Source organism: Saimiri boliviensis, chromosome 21 (assembly GCF_048565385.1).
Source record: "Saimiri boliviensis isolate mSaiBol1 chromosome 21, mSaiBol1.pri, whole genome shotgun sequence".
In the NCBI taxonomy this organism is placed as follows: Eukaryota; Metazoa; Chordata; class Mammalia; order Primates; family Cebidae; genus Saimiri; species Saimiri boliviensis.
In genome coordinates this window covers 25,818,228-25,837,882 of record NC_133469.1, presented here as the reverse complement: position 1 = coordinate 25,837,882, position 19,655 = coordinate 25,818,228, and the positions used below count along the sequence as shown (strand labels likewise).

Sequence of the window (19,655 nt, the reverse complement as noted above, 5' to 3'; positions counted from 1 at the left end):
TCTTTGAGCACATTTGTTCCTGCTGTGTGGTTTGTCTCTGCTTGAACAACAGGCTTGGACAAGGACTCCATGAGGGTGGAGGATAAAATAGCGAAGCATTGGTGTGTGTTAGAATCTAGTGCTCAGTGGCCCCTGAAGTGTAGAAAATGGCTCCTGCTCAGTGGTGCAGGTACAGGAAGGTCATACACTCCTTCTGAAACTATTCCAAACAATCCAAAAAGAGGGAATCCTTCCCAAGTCATTTTATGAGACCAACATCATCCTGATACCAAAACCCAGCAGAGACTCAACAAGAAAAGAAAACTTCAGGCCAATATCCATGATGAACATAGATGCAAAAATCTTCAATAAAATACTGGCAAATCAATTGTAACAGCACATCAAAAAGCTTATCCATCATGATCAAGTAGGCATCATCCCGGGGATGCAAGGCTGGTTCAACATACACAAGTCACATAAACAGAACCAAATGTAATTCACCACATAAAGAGAACCAAAGACAAAAACCACATGATTATCTCAATAGATGCAGAGAAGGCCTTTGACAAAATTCAACAGCCCCTTATGCTAAAAACTCTCAATAAACTACATATTGACAGAATGTATCTCAAAATAATGAAAGCTATTTATGACAAACTCACAGCCAATTATCATACTAAATGGGCAAAAACTGGAAGCGTTCCCTTTAAAATATGGCACTAGACAAGGATGCCCTCTCTGACCAATCCTATTCAATCTAGTATTGGAAGTTCTAGCCAGAGCAATCAGGCAAGAAAAAGAAATAAAAGGTATTCGATTAGGAAAGGAGGAAGTCAAATTGTCTCTATTTGCAGACCACATGATTGTATATTTAGAAGACCACATCGTCTCAGCCCCAAATCTCCTGAAACTGATAAGCAACTTCAGCAAAGTCTCAGGATACAAAATCAATGTTCAAAAATCACAAGCATTCCTATACACCAATAACAGACTTAAAGAGAGCCAAATCAAGAATGAACTGGCATTCACAACTGCTACAAAGAGAATAAAATACCTAGGAACACAACTAACAAGGAACGTAAAGGACCTCTTCAAGGAGAACTACAAACCACTGCTCAACGAAATAAAAGAGGACACAAACAGATGGAGGAACACTCCATGTTCATGGTTAGGAAGAATTAATATCGTGAAAATGGCCATACTGCCCAAATTAATGTACAGATTCAACGCTATTCCCATCAAGCTACCAATGACCTTCTTCACAGAACTCGAAAAAAACACCTTAAACTTCATATGGAACCAAAAGAGAGCCTGCATAGCCAAGTCAATTCTAAGAAAAAAGAACAAAGCTGGAGGCATCACACTACCTGACTTCAAACTATACTACAAGCCTACAGTAATCAAAACAGCATGGCACTGGTACCAAAACAGAGCTATAGACCAATGGAACAGAATAGAGGCATTGGAGGCAATGCCACACATCTACAACCATCTGATCGTTGACAAACCTCACAAAAAACAAGCAATGGGGAAAGGATTCCCTGTTTAATAAATGGTGTGGGGAAAACTGGCTAGCCATGTGCAGAAAGCAGAAACTAGACCCCTTCCAGACACCTTACACTAAAATTAACTCCAGATGGATTAAAGACTTAAACATAAGACCTAACACCATAAAACCCCTAGAAGAAGATCTAGGCAAAACCATTCAGGACATAACACACAGGCAAGGACTCCATGACAAAAACACCAAAAGCATTGGCAACGAAAGCCAAAATAGACAAATAGGACCTAACTAAACTCGAGGGCTTCCACACAGCAGAAGAAACAATCATTAGAGTGAATTGGCAACCAACAGAATGGGGAAACATTTTTGCAATCTACCCATCTGACAAAGGGCTAATATCCAGAATCTACAAAGAACCAAAACAGATTTACAAGAAAAAAACAAACAAGCCCATTCAAAAGTGGGCAAAGGATATGAACAGACACTTTACAAAAGAAGACATACATGAGGCCAACAAACATATGAAAAAATGCTCATCATCACTGGTCATTAGAGAAATGCAAATCAAAACTACATTGAGATACCATCTCATGTCAGTTGGAATGGCGATCATTAAAAAATCGAGAGACAACAGATGCTGGAGAGGATGTGGAGAAATAGGAACAATTTTACACTGTTGGTGGGAGTGTAAATGACTTCAACCATTGTAAAGACAGTGTGGTGATTCCTCAAGGACCTAGAAATAGAAATTCCATTACTGGGTATATATCCAAAGGATTATACATTTTTCTGTTATAAAGACACATGCACACGTATGTTCATTGCGGCATTGCTTACAATAGCAAAGACCTGGAACCAACTCAAATGCCCATTGATGATAGACTGGACAGGGAAAATGTGGCACATATATACACCATTGAATGCTATGCAGCCATAAAAAAACGATGAGTTTGTTTCCTTTGTGGGGACATGGATGAATCTGGAAACCATCATTCTCAGCAAACTGACACAAGAACAGAAAATCAGCCACCACATGTTCTCAGTCATAGGCAGGTGTTGAACAATGAGAACACATGGACACAGGGAGGGGAGCACTACACACTGGGGTCTGTGGGGGGAACTAGGGGAGGGACAGTGGGGGATGGGGAGTTGGGGAGGGATAACATGGGGAGAAATGCCAGATATAGGTGATGGGGAGGAATGCAGCAAACCACATTCCCATGTATGCACTTATGCAACAATCCTGCATGTTCTTCACATGTACCCCAAAACCTAAAATGCAATAAAATATATATATTTTTAAAAAAGAAAAAAGAAAAAAGAACATGTTTTACCATTCATTCATTTTCTTTTACATCATTTACAGAATTGCTAATTATTTCCTAATAGATACATTAAATGTTTATTTTTTATACTGAGACAAAAAAGATAATAATTTTGAACTGTTTGTAATACATTTTTTTGTTGTGAATTTGGCATTTTTTAATTCATCCTGGCTTGTCTCTTTACTCACTGTGTCCTAGGCCAGCCTGTGCTAGCTCAACTGTCCACAGATCTCTCTTTCTCTTTCTGTTCTCTCTGAGAGAGAGAGAGAAAGAGAGAGTATGTGTGTGTGTGTGTGTGTGTGTGTGTGTGTGTGTGTATTCAATGTTCAAACATTCTCATTCAAAAGTCCAAGCCATGTGGCATCATGGGACAGTGCTATCAAACATGAAGAAAAAATTTTCAAAGACGTAAAATAGAGGGCACATGGCAAATTCCAGGAAAAACAGGATGAGCCAACACTTGTACTCACATGCCAGGAGGGTAAGGGAGTGAAGGGTCCCCTCGGAGTCCTTATATTTGCCCCCGAAGGACTTTCTTGTTCAGTGATTGAACTGGAGGCAGATCCAGGGCATGAAGAATATGCCTCCAGAATTGAACTGCCTGAGTCCTCAATTTTGGGGCTGACAGTGTCTCTTCCTAAATGTCCTCTTACTCTCAAACAGGTGTCAGATCACACTTTTTCATCAAATGTGAAGTAAGTAAGGATCACACTTCAGGGAGGACTCTGCCTGCTCACGTATGTGAGAGCCCGTGGAGTATTTTCCTCTCAGGACCAGTCCCACAGCGCCCCCTGCTGGCCTCAGGTCCCAGGTCCTCCAGCCGCTCTGACACTGCCCAGCTCTCCTGGAGGGGCATCCTGACTATTGCAGATGGATCTTTCTGATGCCACCACTCAGGACAGTAGAATGGTTGTTGTTCTCCGACGGATTTGAGCTGAGACATCATTTGCCTCTTGGTCCCTCTTGATCTCTGAGCTGCCCAATACATACAGTATTGTGCCATCCTTATTGTTACCAGATATTTCATTATAACTGGGCATTCAAGATCTTTTTTCCAGGTTCCTGGGGTCATTATCAATCCAGCACCATCTAAAACCAAGTTTAAGGCTTAAAATTCCCCCAGACTACTCCGTTAGTTCTAACCTGTTAAAAATTCTACGTGTGTCTCTTCCGTAGTTGCTCTTAGTATTATCAGTTATTGTTGATGTGAGGGTTTACTGCTAGATTCCCCCGACTGTCAGGGTGCAGGCTCTGGAATTTGGTGTCTTTTTTGCTAGGAGAATGTGATGTTGTCCAGAAAAATTGTTTTCTGCTCTTGCTTCCCACTCTGGGTTTCTCTTTGTCCTTCATTGTTAGCCTGGCACTCGTTATGTTCTTGTGACTCTCTGACATCCTGAAGATTTTTGAGTCTGTTTTTAAATTGCTCTGGTCATGGGGCTTGATATAAATATACTATAGCTATAAACAGACCCTCCTCTTTAGAGGTTTTTCTTCCTCTCCTGGGTAAGGGGTCCCGGTGGCCTGTCCCCCCTGCCACACTCACACATGTTGATCCCTGATCAAGGTTGTCTGGTAAATGTTTCATAACTGACAGTGAAGAGTAACAGGATGGTTGGGAAGTGTTCATGAATATTGAGATCACCTGTGATAATGTAGGTTGGAACCATAAACTCTAGGCCCAAAGAACTGAGGTTTATCCAGGGCCATCACAAACAAATAATTGATTTTTAAAAACATACAGAGCAAGAATAACCAGGATTTGAGAGATTAAAGAGGGGAAATGGAGCATGTGTGGTTCTGAGAACCGACTCCGGAGAACCATGGGGAGCTTCCATGCTATACCTAAGACTTCAGAACATCCTTGAGGGTGTAATCTGAGAAGAAAGACAGAACCCATCTCTCCCACAGTTTTGCTGCTCAAGAAATAACAAGAACAGCTGCACCAAAAGGAGGGGACACCTGTGGGCCAGGTAGAAGACACCTGGATCTCTGGGTCACACAGGCTGGATTCTTCTTTCTTCTTGTCCCCAGCTTGTATCGGCAGCTTCTTTGGCTTCAAAAAACAAATTAAATTTGTTTGCATTGGGAGACCAGTAAGAAAAGGAGTGATTTTCACCGAACTTGTGCTCTGCTTTCAGTAGCACAAGTGACAGCGGAAGCCCTAGCATGAACTGGTGTTGGTCACAGGGATAGGGGAGGGATGGGGCGGTCAGGAGGAGTGGGGGCAGATCTTTCTCTCACTTCTCCATGGAATTGAAGCCCTTGGTGACATAAAGTCTGGGCACAGCTGTGTGACAGTGATAATCAGCCTCATCCTCAGGCTGGAGCCCAGAGCTGGTCAAGGAGGCTGTGTGGAGTAGAAGAATCAGGCTGGGACCCCTGAAGGTCACAAACTTAGGAGCGCTGTCTGGGAGGGAGGTAGCCATTTCCATGGGATCACCCAGTGTTTCTGCTGCTCCCCATGCAGGAAAAGCTGGCCTTGTGATCTGGACGCTGGTTTTAGCACATCTGGACAACGAGACCGTATTTCAGTGTCATCAGGTCGTGCTGTTTTGTTTTGCATTTTCTGAGACTCCAGAAACAACAAATGGAAAATTGGGAGGAGCCTTTTACACCTCGAATGTACTTACAAAGACAGTGTGTGTCTAGGTGAGTTATTTTTGAAAATTTTCACAGAACTAGAGCAAGAAAGGGTGAGGTTTTTGTCCCACTTCCCCATCTGTGTGTGTCACTGTGGGAAGCACTGCTGTGCCAGATCATACAGTAATAGTCAGCCTCATCTTCAGACTGGAGCCCAGAGATAAGTAAGAGCCCTGCATTGGCAGAAGCATCTTTGGATCCAGAGAAGCGTCTGGGGACTCCAGAGCCCTGGTGCTTATTTGAGTCTGAGTCGTAGTACAGGAGATACCTGGGAGCGCTCTCTGACTTCTGCTGGTACCAGTATATACCTTTGCTACCAACACTTATGTCACTCCTAAGTGTGCAGGTGAGTCTGGCTGAAGCTCCAGGAGATCCAGAGAGAAAGGATGGCTGAGTCAGCACAGGCTGGGAGAGAGAACCTGGAAATGCAGACACTCGTGAGAGAAAGGCAGGGACCAGGGTAAAGCTTCTCAGAGACTTTGCTAGAAGGGCCAGAGTCAGGCTGGGTGGTTGCCCCTGGTCTCTGAGGTCTGTTCCTACCTGTGCAGTGAGAGATGATCAGGAGGAGAAGAGGAGTCCAGGCCATGGTGGACACAGCCCATGCACCCGCAGTGGGACTGGGCTGCCCCAGGCCTCCTTTTCTGGCCACCCTCTGCAGAGGAGGAGCTGCTCATGCAAACGTGTTTCCATCCATTGGCTGCTCAGCCCCTCCCTGAGCCCTGTGGCTGGAGCTCAGCTCACACTGCTGTCTGAAGAGGATGCAGATTTGCATTCCTTCTTGTGAGGGCCCAGGGAGGAGGCATCTGTTGAGACCATGCAAAGGCCACTGCTCAGGGAACTCTGCCAGGCCAGAGAAGACATGGCTGCTGAGTCCTCATCAGTGAGCACGGTGCCTTAGCTCCAAGGCCTGGACTTCTTTGAGTGAATGGTTCTTACTGAGCATCTGAGTATGAACCACAAGGCAGTCTCACAGCATCACTCTGCTGGTTGGAGGACACAAAACTCTGTGGTCCAGCTGGTCTCTGCAGCTTACCCGTCACTATTCAGAGATTCATGGTCTGATTCCTGGACACTGACTCTGTCGTGCTATGCATGATTACTGTGATCTCCCACTTACAGAAGAAGTCCTGGTCCACAGGGTGTGCATATAAGTAAATATATAAATTTTAAAGGTGTCAGCATCCACACAGTACATTCTAGAAAAATCTAATTGCCCACTGTGCCATCAGCGTGGCCATCACAGTAAAAGGGTCAGCTGAGGAGCTAGGTTGAAGGACAGGTAAAGGCTGTCCAGGAGAACAGTAAAAAATAAAAATTTTCAAAAAAAAATCTGTGGCCGGGCGCGGTGGCTCAAGCCTGTAATCCCAGCACTTTGGGAGGCCGAGGCGGGTGGATCACGAGGTTGAGAGTTCGAGACCATCCTGGTCAACATGGTGAAACCCCGTCTCTACTAAAAATACAAAAAGTTAGCTGGGCATGGTGGTGCGTGCCTGTAATCCCAGCTACTCAGGAGGCTGAGGCAGGAGAATTGCCTGAGCCCAGGAGGCGGAGGTTGCGGTGAGCCGAGATCGCGCCATTGCACTCCAGCCTGGGTAACAAGAGCGAAACTCCGTCTCAAAAAAAAAAAAAATCTGTGACATGTTAAAAGCAACAATTCAGCAAAAATTATATATACAATGATTTCACATGTTTTGCAGAGATTTGACTCAATGCTATAGGAAAATTAATAGATTTGGCAGACTTTTAACGGTGAACAGTATGACATATTTTTCTGCTTAATTAAATTAACCATTATATCCTAAGTAAAATGTCATTTTCTGCAAAGTTGTTTCATATTTTCTGGTCAAGAATTTGTCCTAGATATTATATAATTTGTTTGTATTGTAGTATCCCCACGTGTATTTTCCACGGGAATCAGACCATGGATGGGTGAACAGTGATTGGGAGCTGCAGAGAACAGCTGGGCTCTCAAGACATTGGGCCAAGGAGAGGTGTGTGTAATATACACATTTTTATATCTATATCCTTCTGTTGCTCAACAACATTGCATAGGCAGATGTTCTTACGTAATATTTTCTATTGAATGAACTTGGAATCGAACACAAAATGTCCAGAATTCAAAACAAAAAATTATTACCTTGACCTCATATCTACAACTCTTTCTGAGATTCCAATGTAGGTGAACTCACATATGATTTAACAAACATAGATGCAGTTGGTCTTCAGTTCAAGGCAGTGTTTTGGGCTCTGTAGATACAGCAACGACAAGAAAGAAAACAAAAACTACAGCAATAAACAATCCTTGTTCTCAGTGGAAACACTGCAAATAAAGCCACCAGCTGTAATAAAATGTCTTCATGTGGCTGACCCCACCCTGACAAGCTAGTCACCTTGAGGATTTGAAGCCCGTGACTGACAACTGAGAGACATTCATTTCTCTAATTCTGAAGAATTCATTGAATTGTTCCGAAGATGACGATGTTTTTTACAATGTATGCTGTAAATAATCCTGTGTCAAAAGGAGGCGGTCGGTCTCCTTGGACTAATGAATGGCTGGAATCCTGCGGAAGGGCAGAAATAAAAAAAATATTCCCATTCTCCAGAAGAATTCCTAAGGAGAACCAGAAAACTGGGTGTGAGGAAGAAACTTAGTCATAGATAACCTCCCTCCTGCTCTGCTTGTGATGGAAAAGAGCAGCATCTATTTAAAGTGTACAATTCTATGGTTTTAAAAATGTATTCACAGGGGGACCATCCAAGATGGCCGAATAGGAACAGCTCTGGAGTGCAGCGCCCAGCGAAAATGCAGAGGGTGAGTGATCACTGCATTTCCAAAGGAATTTTTACTGCCCACAGACCAGGAGATTCCCGGGTAGGAAAGCACCAAGAATCTCCAGCATGGCTGTTTCAGCAGGTGCAGTGGGTCTCCACACAAAAACTCACACAAATCCGGGTGCCATTTCAACCGGCGACTGGAAAACCTGGGAGACAGAGTCACCCGTTCAACTGAAAAAAAGCGGGCTGAAACAGGGAGCCAGGTAATCTGGCTTGGCCAGTCCCACCCTCACAAAGACCAGCAATGGGAAATGCTCTGGATTGAGAGATTCACAGCAAGCACAGCTGGACCCAGGACGGTCAAACTCTGGGGGGGTAATGGCATCCACCACTACAGAGGCACCCATAACCCTGCTCCAGAGGACCCAAAGAGAAGGCAGAGCTGCCTCAAATCTTTCTATGTAATAATCCATTTTATGTGCCAAATTAGGTAGACCACAGAACCCCGTCATGTACTCACATATAATTCTAGATGTGTCCATGAACATATATTTGAAGATGGGATTCACATGTAAAGCAGTTGACTTTGGTTAGTGTTCATCTGTTTTTTGCTTGTTTCGTTCGTTAGTTTGATTGATTTTTGTTTCTGTTTTTGTTTTGAGACAGGCTGGAGTATAGTCGTGTGATCATGGCTCACTGCAGCCTCAACCTCCTAGGCTCAAAGAATCCACCCACCTCAGCTTCCTGAGTATCTGGGACTACAGTGTACAGCACCACATGAGGCCAATTATTTTATTTTATTTTTCATAGAGAGTGGGTTTTACCATGTTGCCCAAGCTGGTCTCAAAATTTTTTTTTTTTTGAGACGGAGTTTCACTCTTGTTACCCATGCTGGAGTGCAATGGCGTGATCTCGGCTCACTGCAACCTCCGCCTCCTGGGTTCAAGCAATTCTCCTGCCTCAACCTCCTGAGTAGCTGGGATTACAGGCACACGCCACCATGCCCAGCTAATTATTTGTATTTTTAGTAGAGATGGGGTTTCACCATGTTCACCAGGATGGTCTTGATCTCTTGACCTCATGATCCACCTGCCTCGGCCTCCCAAAGTGCTGGGATTACAGGCTTGAGCCACTGCGCCTGGCCTGGTCTCAAATTTTTGAGCTCAAGTGATCCACCACCTCAGCCTCCCAAAATGCTGGGATTGCAGGTGTGAACCACCACACCTGGCAATGTCCATTATTTATAATGTGAGTCATGTCCTTTACCCAATCAGTTGACAGCTTTGATAGAAATAGGAAAAAGACTGAGCCATATGTTACCTCCAAGATTACAGTAAGAAACACATCACCAAGGTGGAGATGACAGAGACCTTACTTGGGTGAGAGCCTTAGCAGGTCCACGTCACCCCAGATCCACGTTATAGGTGACAGCACAGTTTTAGCCCAGCAATGCCCAACCCCAGGCCTGCCGCACTCACACTCTGCCCATCAGCCCCAGAGCAGCGAGTCATGCACTGGTCTGTGCCTCTTCCCCGACTGAAGCTGTGCTTCCTTGGCTCACTTTCTCTGGTTTCTCTGACTTTTAACCAACATCCTTCACCTCCCCTTCCTCAGATAGAAGCAGGTAACGTGGACCCAGAACAGGATTCTTTCAGGACTTAAGTTTTACTTCAGATTTTTTACACTTTTCAAACTAAGCTTGGCTTGACCCAAATCAGCATCTTTCAACCTCCACTAAAGTCTCCATTGAGATACTTTTATCTTAAACAAAGAATATCTCCTTGGAAAAACATAATTATGGTGAGAAAGTATGAACAATGGGTACAGCTAAAGAGCTAGTTCTTTGAGGAAAATCAGGTGTCATGAAAATCAGGTGTCATTTGAATAACTAACAACAGAAGTCACCCCTGAGCTAGACGGTAAAAGTCACCAGCCAAGATGACTGTACAAACCCAGAGAACAGAAGGGAGGTTTTTGTCTCATTTCTCTGTAGGTCTTGGGCACTGAGTTTGTCTTAGAGCTGTCGTGCATTACACATTACATTACAGTAATGCATTACAGTAGTCGTCAGCATTACATCACAGTCATAGCCTCGTCCTCAGGCTGGAGCCCAGAGATGTGCAGAATCCCTGCATTGGCTGAGGCATCTTTAGACCCAAAGAAGCAGCTGGGGACTCCAGAGCCCTGGTGCTTATTTGAGACTGAATAGTATTCTCCGGAGAAACTGGAGAGGGATTCCTGGCTGCTGCTGGTACCAGCATATTAAGAAGTCGCCAACACTGAAGCCACTGCTCTGGGTGCAGGTGAGTCTGGGTATGAGCCAGAGGAGGATGACACAAGCTCAGGACCTGACCCTGGATATCAAAAACTGTTTCTACCTGTGCAATAAGAGATAACAATGAGGAGGAGGGGATCCAGGCCAGGGTGGACACAGCCATCCTGAAACCTGAGTGCTGTGCTGGGCTGCCCAGGCCTTTTTTATTTTCTCCACTTGCCTGGTGGGGAGGGCCTGTTCATATAAATTTGTTTGATCCACTGGTGATCTCTGCCCCACCCTGAGGACCAGTTGAGGTCTGAGCTTGGTTCTTTAGACAGAGGGACTGAGGGGTGAGACTCAGAGTTTGTCCCATGAGAGAGACCAAAGCAGAAGCAGCTGCTGAGACCTTCCATAGACCTGTGAGTAGAAGACTCTACCCAGCTCGGGAGGACACAGCTGCCAAGTCCCCAGCAGCAAACATGGGCTTTGCTGCCCTAGCCCTGGGGAGTTTGGGGGGTGTCACAGCTGCAGACGCTGAAACAGACCTGCAGTGCCCTCTGCTGCTCACTGGCCACTCTGCAGTCTCTCAGTGGGAATCGTGTGAGTAGAATCACCTGAGAGGCAGGCTACCGTCAGACCACATAATCTTTTAGCCAAGACCCTGGCTCTGTGCCATGTTACTGATATGAATAAAAATCCTTTACTCATGAGGTTTTTCTGGATTTCCAAGAGAAGGCCATGTGGGAAATCTGATGACCATCCAATGTGAAGAGGCTGCAAGGAGGTGGGAATGCAGAGGGCTCTGGGAGCAAAGGCCTCAGCAGCTTCTTCCCCAGGGGCCACGGAAGGAGGCGACTGATAGTTGGAGATTGTAAAGGGTAAAATGTCTCACATTTCCGGGCTCCATCCGGGATGATTTTGCTGTTAGGCCACACATGTCGCTGCCTCTCCTGCCACACAGGATGTTTCTCCTGAGGCCCCAAAACCATGGATGGGTGGATCAGCACAGCCTGGGCCCTGGACCCTGGGACATGAGTGTGGGGTCTGCTTTGCATGGTGCATAGGAGCATGCTTCAGTCCACTCCAGAAATATTAGAAAAAGACCAGGACAAAGCAGCAGTGAGACAGGCATGAGGCTGTGGAAGTGAAACCATGGAGGCCGCTGTGGTGAAGCAGAGGACAGAGGACAGAACCCAGGAGCAACACCAGGTTTTGTCCACTGAGGTACAAATTTACTTCTTCAGGTCACCTTAGTCCCCTGGACCTTCATGAGGTGAAAAATCACTGAGGTCTTTGTGCTTTCTGACCTTTGGGGCCCTTTCTTCCTCCAATTTCCTTTGCTGCCCCAGCTGGAAGATGGTCTGAACACGACATTCACTAAAGAGCTCGGAGGGGCTGCGTTGTCCCCCCTGCGTGGATGTTTTCCATCGAAGGCTGAGACTTGCTTCTCTCCTCCTGAGGTAGATCAAGTGCTGAGCTCCTCTCCTCAAACGCAGTGTGGGAAGCTCACTCCCCAGCTCACTGACTGATAACCTGTCTTCTATATTTGTTTCTCTTATTTCCACCCAGGGACCCTCTTGTTAAAACAGTATATATCTCCTTTGTTTAAGGGGCAGAGGTGGCCACAGGTGCTCCTCATGCTTGAAGGAATGGGAGGAGAGTGTCCACACTGGCCTTCACTTCTGATTGAGACTGAAAAGGAGGATCACAGTAAGTGAATAAAAGAATTCCACTTTAAAGCATCAATGAGTGAAGAGGCCCGTGTCCTGTGATAAATTTATAGTCAAAGATTTTGCCCCTGTTCACTTTCAGTACAGCAGCAGTGAGGACGTGATTTTTCAAGACAAACACTTGCACACAACTTTCATATCCTTGCAGTTTTGAAATTAAAATAACAACACAGACTGGAAGTTAAACCACTTATATTTCCACCACTATTCTAGCAAGTGCAGAAGAAATCGACACCATTTTGGAGTTACGAGGTGTGTTCAATAGCACCTTTATTCTTTTATATTTTCAGAACCAATGTGAGGAATGAATGCCATGAAATCCGTGCCCTGTTGTTGCAAGATCTTTCCTAAATTCTTTGAAACAAAGGTCATCACTGTGGTCATTGAGTTTCCAAAGTGACCCACAGAGATTAACTTTGCTGCAGAATTAATTTTACCCTAGAAGTATGCTGTATTTCTCTCTTTTACCTGCTATATTTAAATCTTGAAACTAATCAAATAGCATTCTCCATTAAGCTATTACAACAGATGGGATTTTGAGGGTGCAGGCTTTAGTGTCCTATGAACAGTAGTAAATATGTCAAGTCTAAATACAAAGTAGACATCGGAAGTGAGCACTAACCTCCTGGTATGTGGGGTCTATTTGACTCTATGAACTAATGGATGAGAACATTATATCATGTCAGCCCCACCTCCACTGCTTCAGTTTCTTGTCATCTTTGCCACCATGCTCCTCCTTCCGACTAAGTATTTGATTCTCAGCCTGCCGTGAACAAGGCCAGCCCTGGGGCTGTTTCTGCTGTGGGCACTGAAGGGAGGACAAAAGTCTCCATGTGTCAGTGGCGGGGGGTGGGGTCTCTGAGCCAAGAACCTTAGGGAGGGTGGCATGTCAGCTCTGGCACAGACTGACCGAGACCCGTCATTGCAGCCTGCCTTCTGGGTGTGCTTGAACCTCAGCATCATATATACATTAATTGTAAAATTTCTCTTAGTCTCTTGCAATTGTATTGTTACAGTCAATTAAGAGACTGTAACAGGGACCCCAGAGGGTCTTTGCTTATCCTCATAGATCACAGTGGTGATGGCATTGCCCGGGAGCTGCTGGTACCAGTGCACATAACTGCTGTCAATGCTGCCACTTCTGTGGGTGCAGGAGATGGTGACCGTCTGCCCCGGAGACCCCGACACAGAATGGGCCTGAGTGAACACAACCTCAGCCCAAGACTCTGCAAGAAGGGAGCAACACAGAGATCAGTGAGCACAGATCAGAGTTGGTTCCCAGGGAGAAGGCAGAGGCCATCATCCCAGGTGACATCCAGGAGCCCTCCCTGGATTCCTTGCAGACAGCCACCTGTGCAGTGAGCAAGGAGGTTGAGGAAGAGTGGAGCCCAGGCCATGGTGAAGTCTCTCTAGGTTCTGCTTCCTGAGCCGAGCCACAGGTTAGACTGAGTCACCAAACCTTATTTTCTCTAATGCTCAAGGTGGGAAATCCCCATGCAAATCTTCCCCATTTTAGAGGTGGTACAAGCCCCAACTTCGACCTCAGTCTGATCTTCAGCTGGGAAAAAGAAGACTGTAGGAAGGGGGAGACCCAGAGAGGCACAGAAACACCTGCCAGATCCAGGGGGAAAGGGGCTCACAGCTGCAGAGCTGAGGAGCGTGTGGAGCAGGTGCCTAGGCCACAGCGCCATTTGGTGGATGCAGGAGACACGTGGACCCTGGGCTGGGGCCAGGGCTCAGAACTCACGCCCTTCCCCACTGCTCCCCTCGCAATTCCAGCCTTTTCAGATTGGTTTTCTTCACTTAGCAATGTGCGTATAGTCTTCCTCCATGTTTTCTTGTGGCCTTGTAACACCTTTTACTTGCAGAATAGCATCTCAATTGTGTGCATTAACAGGACTTATGTAACCCATTCACCTATTTAAGGACACATTAATTCTTTTCATGTTGTGGCAATTGTGTTCCAAGCAGCTGTAAACATTTCTGTGCAAGTTCTTCTGTGATACAAGTATCTTACTCAGGTAAATATCTAAAAATGTTGTTTCTGAATTGCATGCTAAGAATTTGTTTAACTTTGTCGGAAACTTCTAACCTGTTTTCAAAAGTGGCCATAGCGTTTTTCACTTCTCACAGCAGTGCGTGGAGTCCTGTTGCTCCACTGTTGTCAGTATATTGAATTTTAGGCTTTCTAATAGGAGTCTATTGTTGTCTGGTGTTTTAATTTGTAGTACCCCAGGTGTATAATTCGTATTTTTATAATATTTATAAATAAGTCTATAACATAAATACAAATAAGACATGTATAAATCATTCATATATAATGTATGTCAATATGTGTATTATATATAATAATAATATAAATCAAATAAATTCCCCCAGAGATAAAAAATACATTTTTATGCTTCTTTAAACATCTAATTACTTTTAGGCAGTCTGGATTATTTTAATATTATCTTGCAGATTTCTGATTTATGGTCTTTTTTTTTTTTTGAGACGGAGTCTCTGTTGCCAGGCTGGAGCACAGTGGCACAGTCTCAGCTCACTGCAACCTCTGCTTCCCGGGTTCAAGCAATTCTTCCACCTCAGCCTCCCAAATAGCTGGGACTACAGGTGCATGCCAAACGCCTGGCTAATTTTTGTATTTTTAGTAGAGACGGGGTTTCACCATGTTGGCCAGGATGGTCTCCATCTCTTGACCTCGTGATCCCCCTGCCTCGGCCTCCCAAAGTGCTGGGATTACAGGCGTGAGCCACTGCTCCTGGCCTGCTTTTTCTTTTAATGATACTGTGATTTGTCCTGTACAGTTGTGTGCCTTTCAGCTTGATCCTTTAGAGGGTTACTTTTCATTATTTCCAACAGTTGTTCTAAAGGAGCCTACATGCCATGTCTCGTTTAGCCTTCCTGCCCACTCAGCTGCTGGATTCAACAGGTCTTTTCCACTCTGGTGGGTGAAAACTCAGGTGTCTCTGTTTCATTTGAGCTCTAGTCATTTATTGGTTTACTGTTCACCAATGGAAGTTAATTCTTTGATAGCAGTTTTTTACTTACTTTATGAGTTTTAATTATATTTATATTTCTTAAGATGCATCCAGAAGCAAGCAGACCCTATGCACACATGTTGGGTATTTCCTTTTGCTAACTCCCTCTTTTCTAATTCCGCTACTGATATGCCAACCATTTCGGTTGTAAGATTTGAAATCAGTGCAGTGAGATCAGCCTATTCTTACCACTTGAGATGTAGTCTGGGAATTGCTTCAGACCTCGTTCTCACTCTATCTCCAGGATCACAGTCACGAGCTGGCTAATTTCTGGCATCGTACAGAGTTGTATTTTATCATTGTATTCTTTTTCTCATAGCTTGTGGTAAGAAGAATTCTACTTCCTCATACTTTATTATTATTACCAGCTATAGTCACAGTCTGCTTTTCAGAGGTTTTCTTTTTCCCCTTAAATTGTAAACTTCAAAGTCTATCCAAGCCCCAAATTTCACAGTTTTGAAAAAAAACTCGAGATAAAATCGAGTTCTTTACTTGATTGCCCTGACTAATCTAATCCACCACCCATCTGACTGAAACAGTGTCGCTGTGCTGGTACCGAGTTTGGTACAGAAACCTCCCAAGTGAATAAGCATCTGCAGAGGTGAGCACAATTCCCAAAAATTCTTCCCTATGAGTTTCCTTATCCCAGTCATTTTTTACTTACTCAAGGAGATTTCTGATGTCACAAAAAAACATGATTTTGCAATTTTAAGTATAATTTCCAAATTTTAGTTTGAATTGTGTCACCTATATTATCATTCTAAGCAAATAAAGCATTGTACCATCCAGAAGTAGATTTTCTGGGATATCATTTTGGAAGACCTGTTTCAGCCATTGGTAAAAATATGATCTGTTTTCTGGTCTCTTGTCTCTGGAACAAGATATATAGAGATTGCAAAGTCTATCCTATTACTATTGACATCCTCGGGCTGAGAAGCAAAGTTGGAACTTTTAAAATGAAGAATCACTTCTGTGTCCAATCCACCTGCATTCCTCAGTCCGTGAAAAATGACTGAGGTGCAGGGAAGTTTTGCCCTCCCAGTCAGGACACTAGCATCAAGAGGCCACATAGACGAGTGTGGCAAAGTGGTGACCATCTTTATGGGGTGCTTCATGCTCCACTTTGGATTTAGTCCTCAGAAAAGTCACTTCCGTGATGGCAAATGAGCTCAGTGTTTCCATAAATGTATCCTTGGCAGGAATTGCCTGATGACTGGCTTTGGAGTTAAAGGGCCAGGATGCTCCAGTCATAAAAAAGTAGACTAAAAGGGCTGTATTTTTCAACTGTCTTTTTGAATTCAGAGCTCAAAACAACTTTCACAGTGGAAACGAGGATTGAAGAGATCAGCTCTGTTGTTTAATTCATGTTCTCAAGTACTTCAAAGGGTCTGGACTTGTGAGATATTCAACATATTCCCCTCATCAGTTTGGCAGTGACAATTTCAACAAATAAAGCTTCCACCAACATAAAGGGGTGCCTCCTGCCCCCTAGAATGTCTCAGGTGGTTCATGCTACTAAAAGCTCATATTCAAGAGAAGACATTTTCTTCACTAGGTATCACCAACAAATGCAAACACAACAAAGTTACATGGTCTTGACATGAATTAGGCTTTATTGAGGGAAAATTACGAGAATGGCTCAGCAAGATCCACAGCTTCTCCACCCTCTCATGAGCTTCACAAGGAGCAAAGTGACGGGGACTGGGGGCAGTGAGACGAATATGGATTAAGGGCCATCCCCTGGAACTGGTCTGAAAAACAACTGGCTTGGTGCATGCTGGGTCCAAGCGTTCACACTGCATGCCCTGCGTGTCTACCTGCCTGGCCCTCATTGACAACCCTTCACATCAAGGCCTCATTTAACTTCCATGATTGAAACACTCCACTCATGTTGTCACTCACGTATGCTGGGCATTGTGTTTGTCCACATGACTCCACTTGGAGAGGATGCTTGGAAGCGTGCACCTGATTTCTCCTGGACTCCTCGTCATGTGCCTTTCTTTTTGTTGATGTTTAACATGCGTGATCACATTATAATAAATCAGTAAACCACAACTAGCAGAACAGCTTTTATGAGTTCTGTGAGTTCTTATGTTTGTCATGGAGACTGTGAGTGGTCTTCAAAACCCAGCACACCACAGTACAGGTCCTGTTTGCTCAAACTAGTTGTGTTTCTTTTCTGTTGCTTCTGTAACTAATAGGGTGCCCTGAAACAACAGAAATGTATTTTCTACAGGTCTATAGGTCAGAAGTTTAATACAAAACTCAGTGGGGAAAACCCAATGTGTCAGCAGGGCTGTGTTTATCTCTGCAGTTCCTAGGCGAAACTTCTGTCTTTTCCAGAATAAAATAGACGAACACAACACAATATTCTGAAATATCACACAGGTCATATAAGTAACCATAGGTGAAAGAAGCGCCTTGATATATTACAAAAAAAAAAAAAAAATTGAAATTCAGCTGCATGCGGTGGCTCACGCTTATAATCCCAGCCCTTTGGGAGGGTAAGACAGGTGGATCATGAGGTCAGGAGATGGAGACCGTCCTGGCCAACATGGTGAAACCCCATCTCTGCTAAAAACACAAAAATTAACTGGGCATGGTGGTGCATGCCTGTAATCCCAGCTACTCAGGCGGCTGAAGCAGGAGAATCGCTTAAATCAGGTAGTTGGATGTTGCAGTGAGCCGAGATCACGCCACTGTACTTCTGACTGGTGACAGAGTGAGACTCCGTCTCAAAAGAAAAAAAAATAAAATGCTAAATTTATATACTGCAACTAAAGCATTGTGGGTTTTTTTGTTTGTTTGTTTTTGTAGAGATGGGGATCTCCTTATGTTGTCTAGGCTGATCTTGAAGTCCTGGCCTCCAGCTACCATCCTACCAGGGCCTCCCACCACATTAGGATTGAGATTACAGACATAAGCCACCATGCCCAAAAAAAGCAATTTTCTCCCATTATGTAGGTGGTCTGTTTACTCTGTTGTTATTTTGCTGTGCAGAAGCTCTTATATTCAACTAGGTCCCATTTGTCAATTTTTACTTTTTGTTGTATTTATTTTTGGTGTCTTTGTCATGAAATCTTTGCCTGTTTCTATGTCCACGATGGTATTGCTTAGGTTGTCTTTCACAGTTTTTATGGTATTGAGTTTTACATTTCAGTTTTTAATCTAGAGTTGATTTATGTATATGGTGTAAGGAAGGGATTCAGTTTCAATCTTCTGCCTATGGCTACCCACTTATCCTAGCACTGTTTATTGAATAGGGAGTCTTTTCCCCATTGCTTGTTTTTGTTAGCTTTGTAGAAGATCAGATAGTTGTAGATGTGTGGCCTTATTTCTGGGTTGTCTCTTCTGTTTCACTGGTCTATGTGCCTAGTTTTGTACCAGTACCATGCTGTTTTGGTTACTGTAGCCTTGTGGTATAGTTATGGATACCTATACCTCACTTGGGTAACATGATGCCTCTAGCTTTGTTCTTTTTGCTTAGGTTTGACTTGACTGTTCAGGCTCTTTTTTGGTTCCACATAAATTTTAAAAGTTTTTTTTTTCTAGTTCTGTAAAGAACATCACTGATAGTTTAAAACAAATTGCATTTAATCTGTAAATTTCTTTGGGCAGTATGACCATTTAAAAAATATTGAATCTTTTTATCCTTGAGCATGGGATGTTTCTTTCCATTTGTTTGTGTCTTCTCTGATTATTTTGAGCAGTGTTTCATAATTCTAATTGTAGAGATCTTTCACCTCCCTAGTTAGCTGTATTCCTAGGTATTTTACTCATTTTGTGGCAGTTGTCAATGGGATTGCCTTCCTGATTTGGCTGTTGTTGGTATATAGAAATGCTAGTCATTTTTTATTACATTACATTGATTTTGCATACTGAAATTTTCTTGAAGTTATCATGCAAAGGAATTTTTGAAATGAGACTATGGGGTTTTCTAGATATAGAATAATGTCAGCTACAAACATTCCTTGTCAGGTGATTGTCTGGATTTGGTGTACCTGTGTGGTTAATAAACTGTTCTTTATGTATGAGGACAGATCAGGTCTGCTTCTCAGAGAGGAGAGAGAGGTCATCATCCCAGGTGACATCCAGGAGCCCTCCTTGAATTCCCTGCAGGCAGCCACTAGTACAATGAATGAGGAAGGTGAGAATAAATGGAGCCCAGGCCATAGTTGAGATGTCCCAGGCTCTGCTGCCTAAGCCCATAGCCAGGACTGAATTCACCATCACCTCTTATCCACCGCACTGATCCTCAGGGTGGGAGGACTCCATGCAAATTTTCCCTATTTCTGGAAACTGTGCAAGCCCCTCCTTTGATCTCAGTCTGAACTACAGCTGAGAAAAAGAAAAACTGCAGAAGAAGAAAGACTTTCACCCCAGAGAGGTCACAGAAACACCTTCACG

At 44.0% G+C, this 19,655-nt stretch overlaps 2 protein-coding genes across 2 annotated transcripts in view; one reads left to right on the top strand and one right to left on the bottom strand.

The window, feature by feature from the left end:
- LOC101043545 (DNA topoisomerase 3-beta-1) overlaps positions 1-19,655 on the top strand; it is a 270,953-nt gene that overhangs the window by 60,069 nt on the left and 191,229 nt on the right. Inside the window, exons 2-3 of the mRNA XM_074391007.1 lie at positions 5,276-5,457; positions 7,336-12,190. The gene's annotated coding sequence lies outside the window, so the exon portion shown is untranslated. The remainder of the gene's footprint in view (positions 1-5,275; positions 5,458-7,335; positions 12,191-19,655) is intronic.
- Positions 5,464-17,239, bottom strand: LOC101041970 (uncharacterized). The gene is made up of 8 exons (XM_074390926.1): positions 17,151-17,239; positions 16,879-16,949; positions 13,240-13,436; positions 12,903-13,018; positions 11,788-11,935; positions 11,185-11,335; positions 5,989-6,114; positions 5,464-5,867 (listed from the first exon to the last, which is right to left on the bottom strand). Exons 1-8 carry the CDS (start codon positions 17,237-17,239, stop codon positions 5,479-5,481), a joined length of 1,287 nt encoding a protein of 428 aa, XP_074247027.1. The 3' UTR covers positions 5,464-5,478.

What these genes read in the sequence shown, in the direction of transcription:
- LOC101041970 (XM_074390926.1), bottom strand. Translation starts at nt 17,239, where the DNA reads ATGACGAGGAGTCCAGGAGAAATCAGGTGCACGCTTCCAAGCATCCTC. An exon ending in AATCCAGAAAAACCTCATGA is followed by an intron (nt 6,115 to 11,184) that starts GTAAAGGATTTT and finishes TTGCATGAGCAG; the next exon opens with CTCCTCCTCTGCAGAGGGTG. An exon ending in GATCATCTCTCACTGCACAG is followed by an intron (nt 5,868 to 5,988) that starts GTAGGAACAGAC and finishes CTGCATTTCCAG; the next exon opens with GTTCTCTCTCCCAGCCTGTG.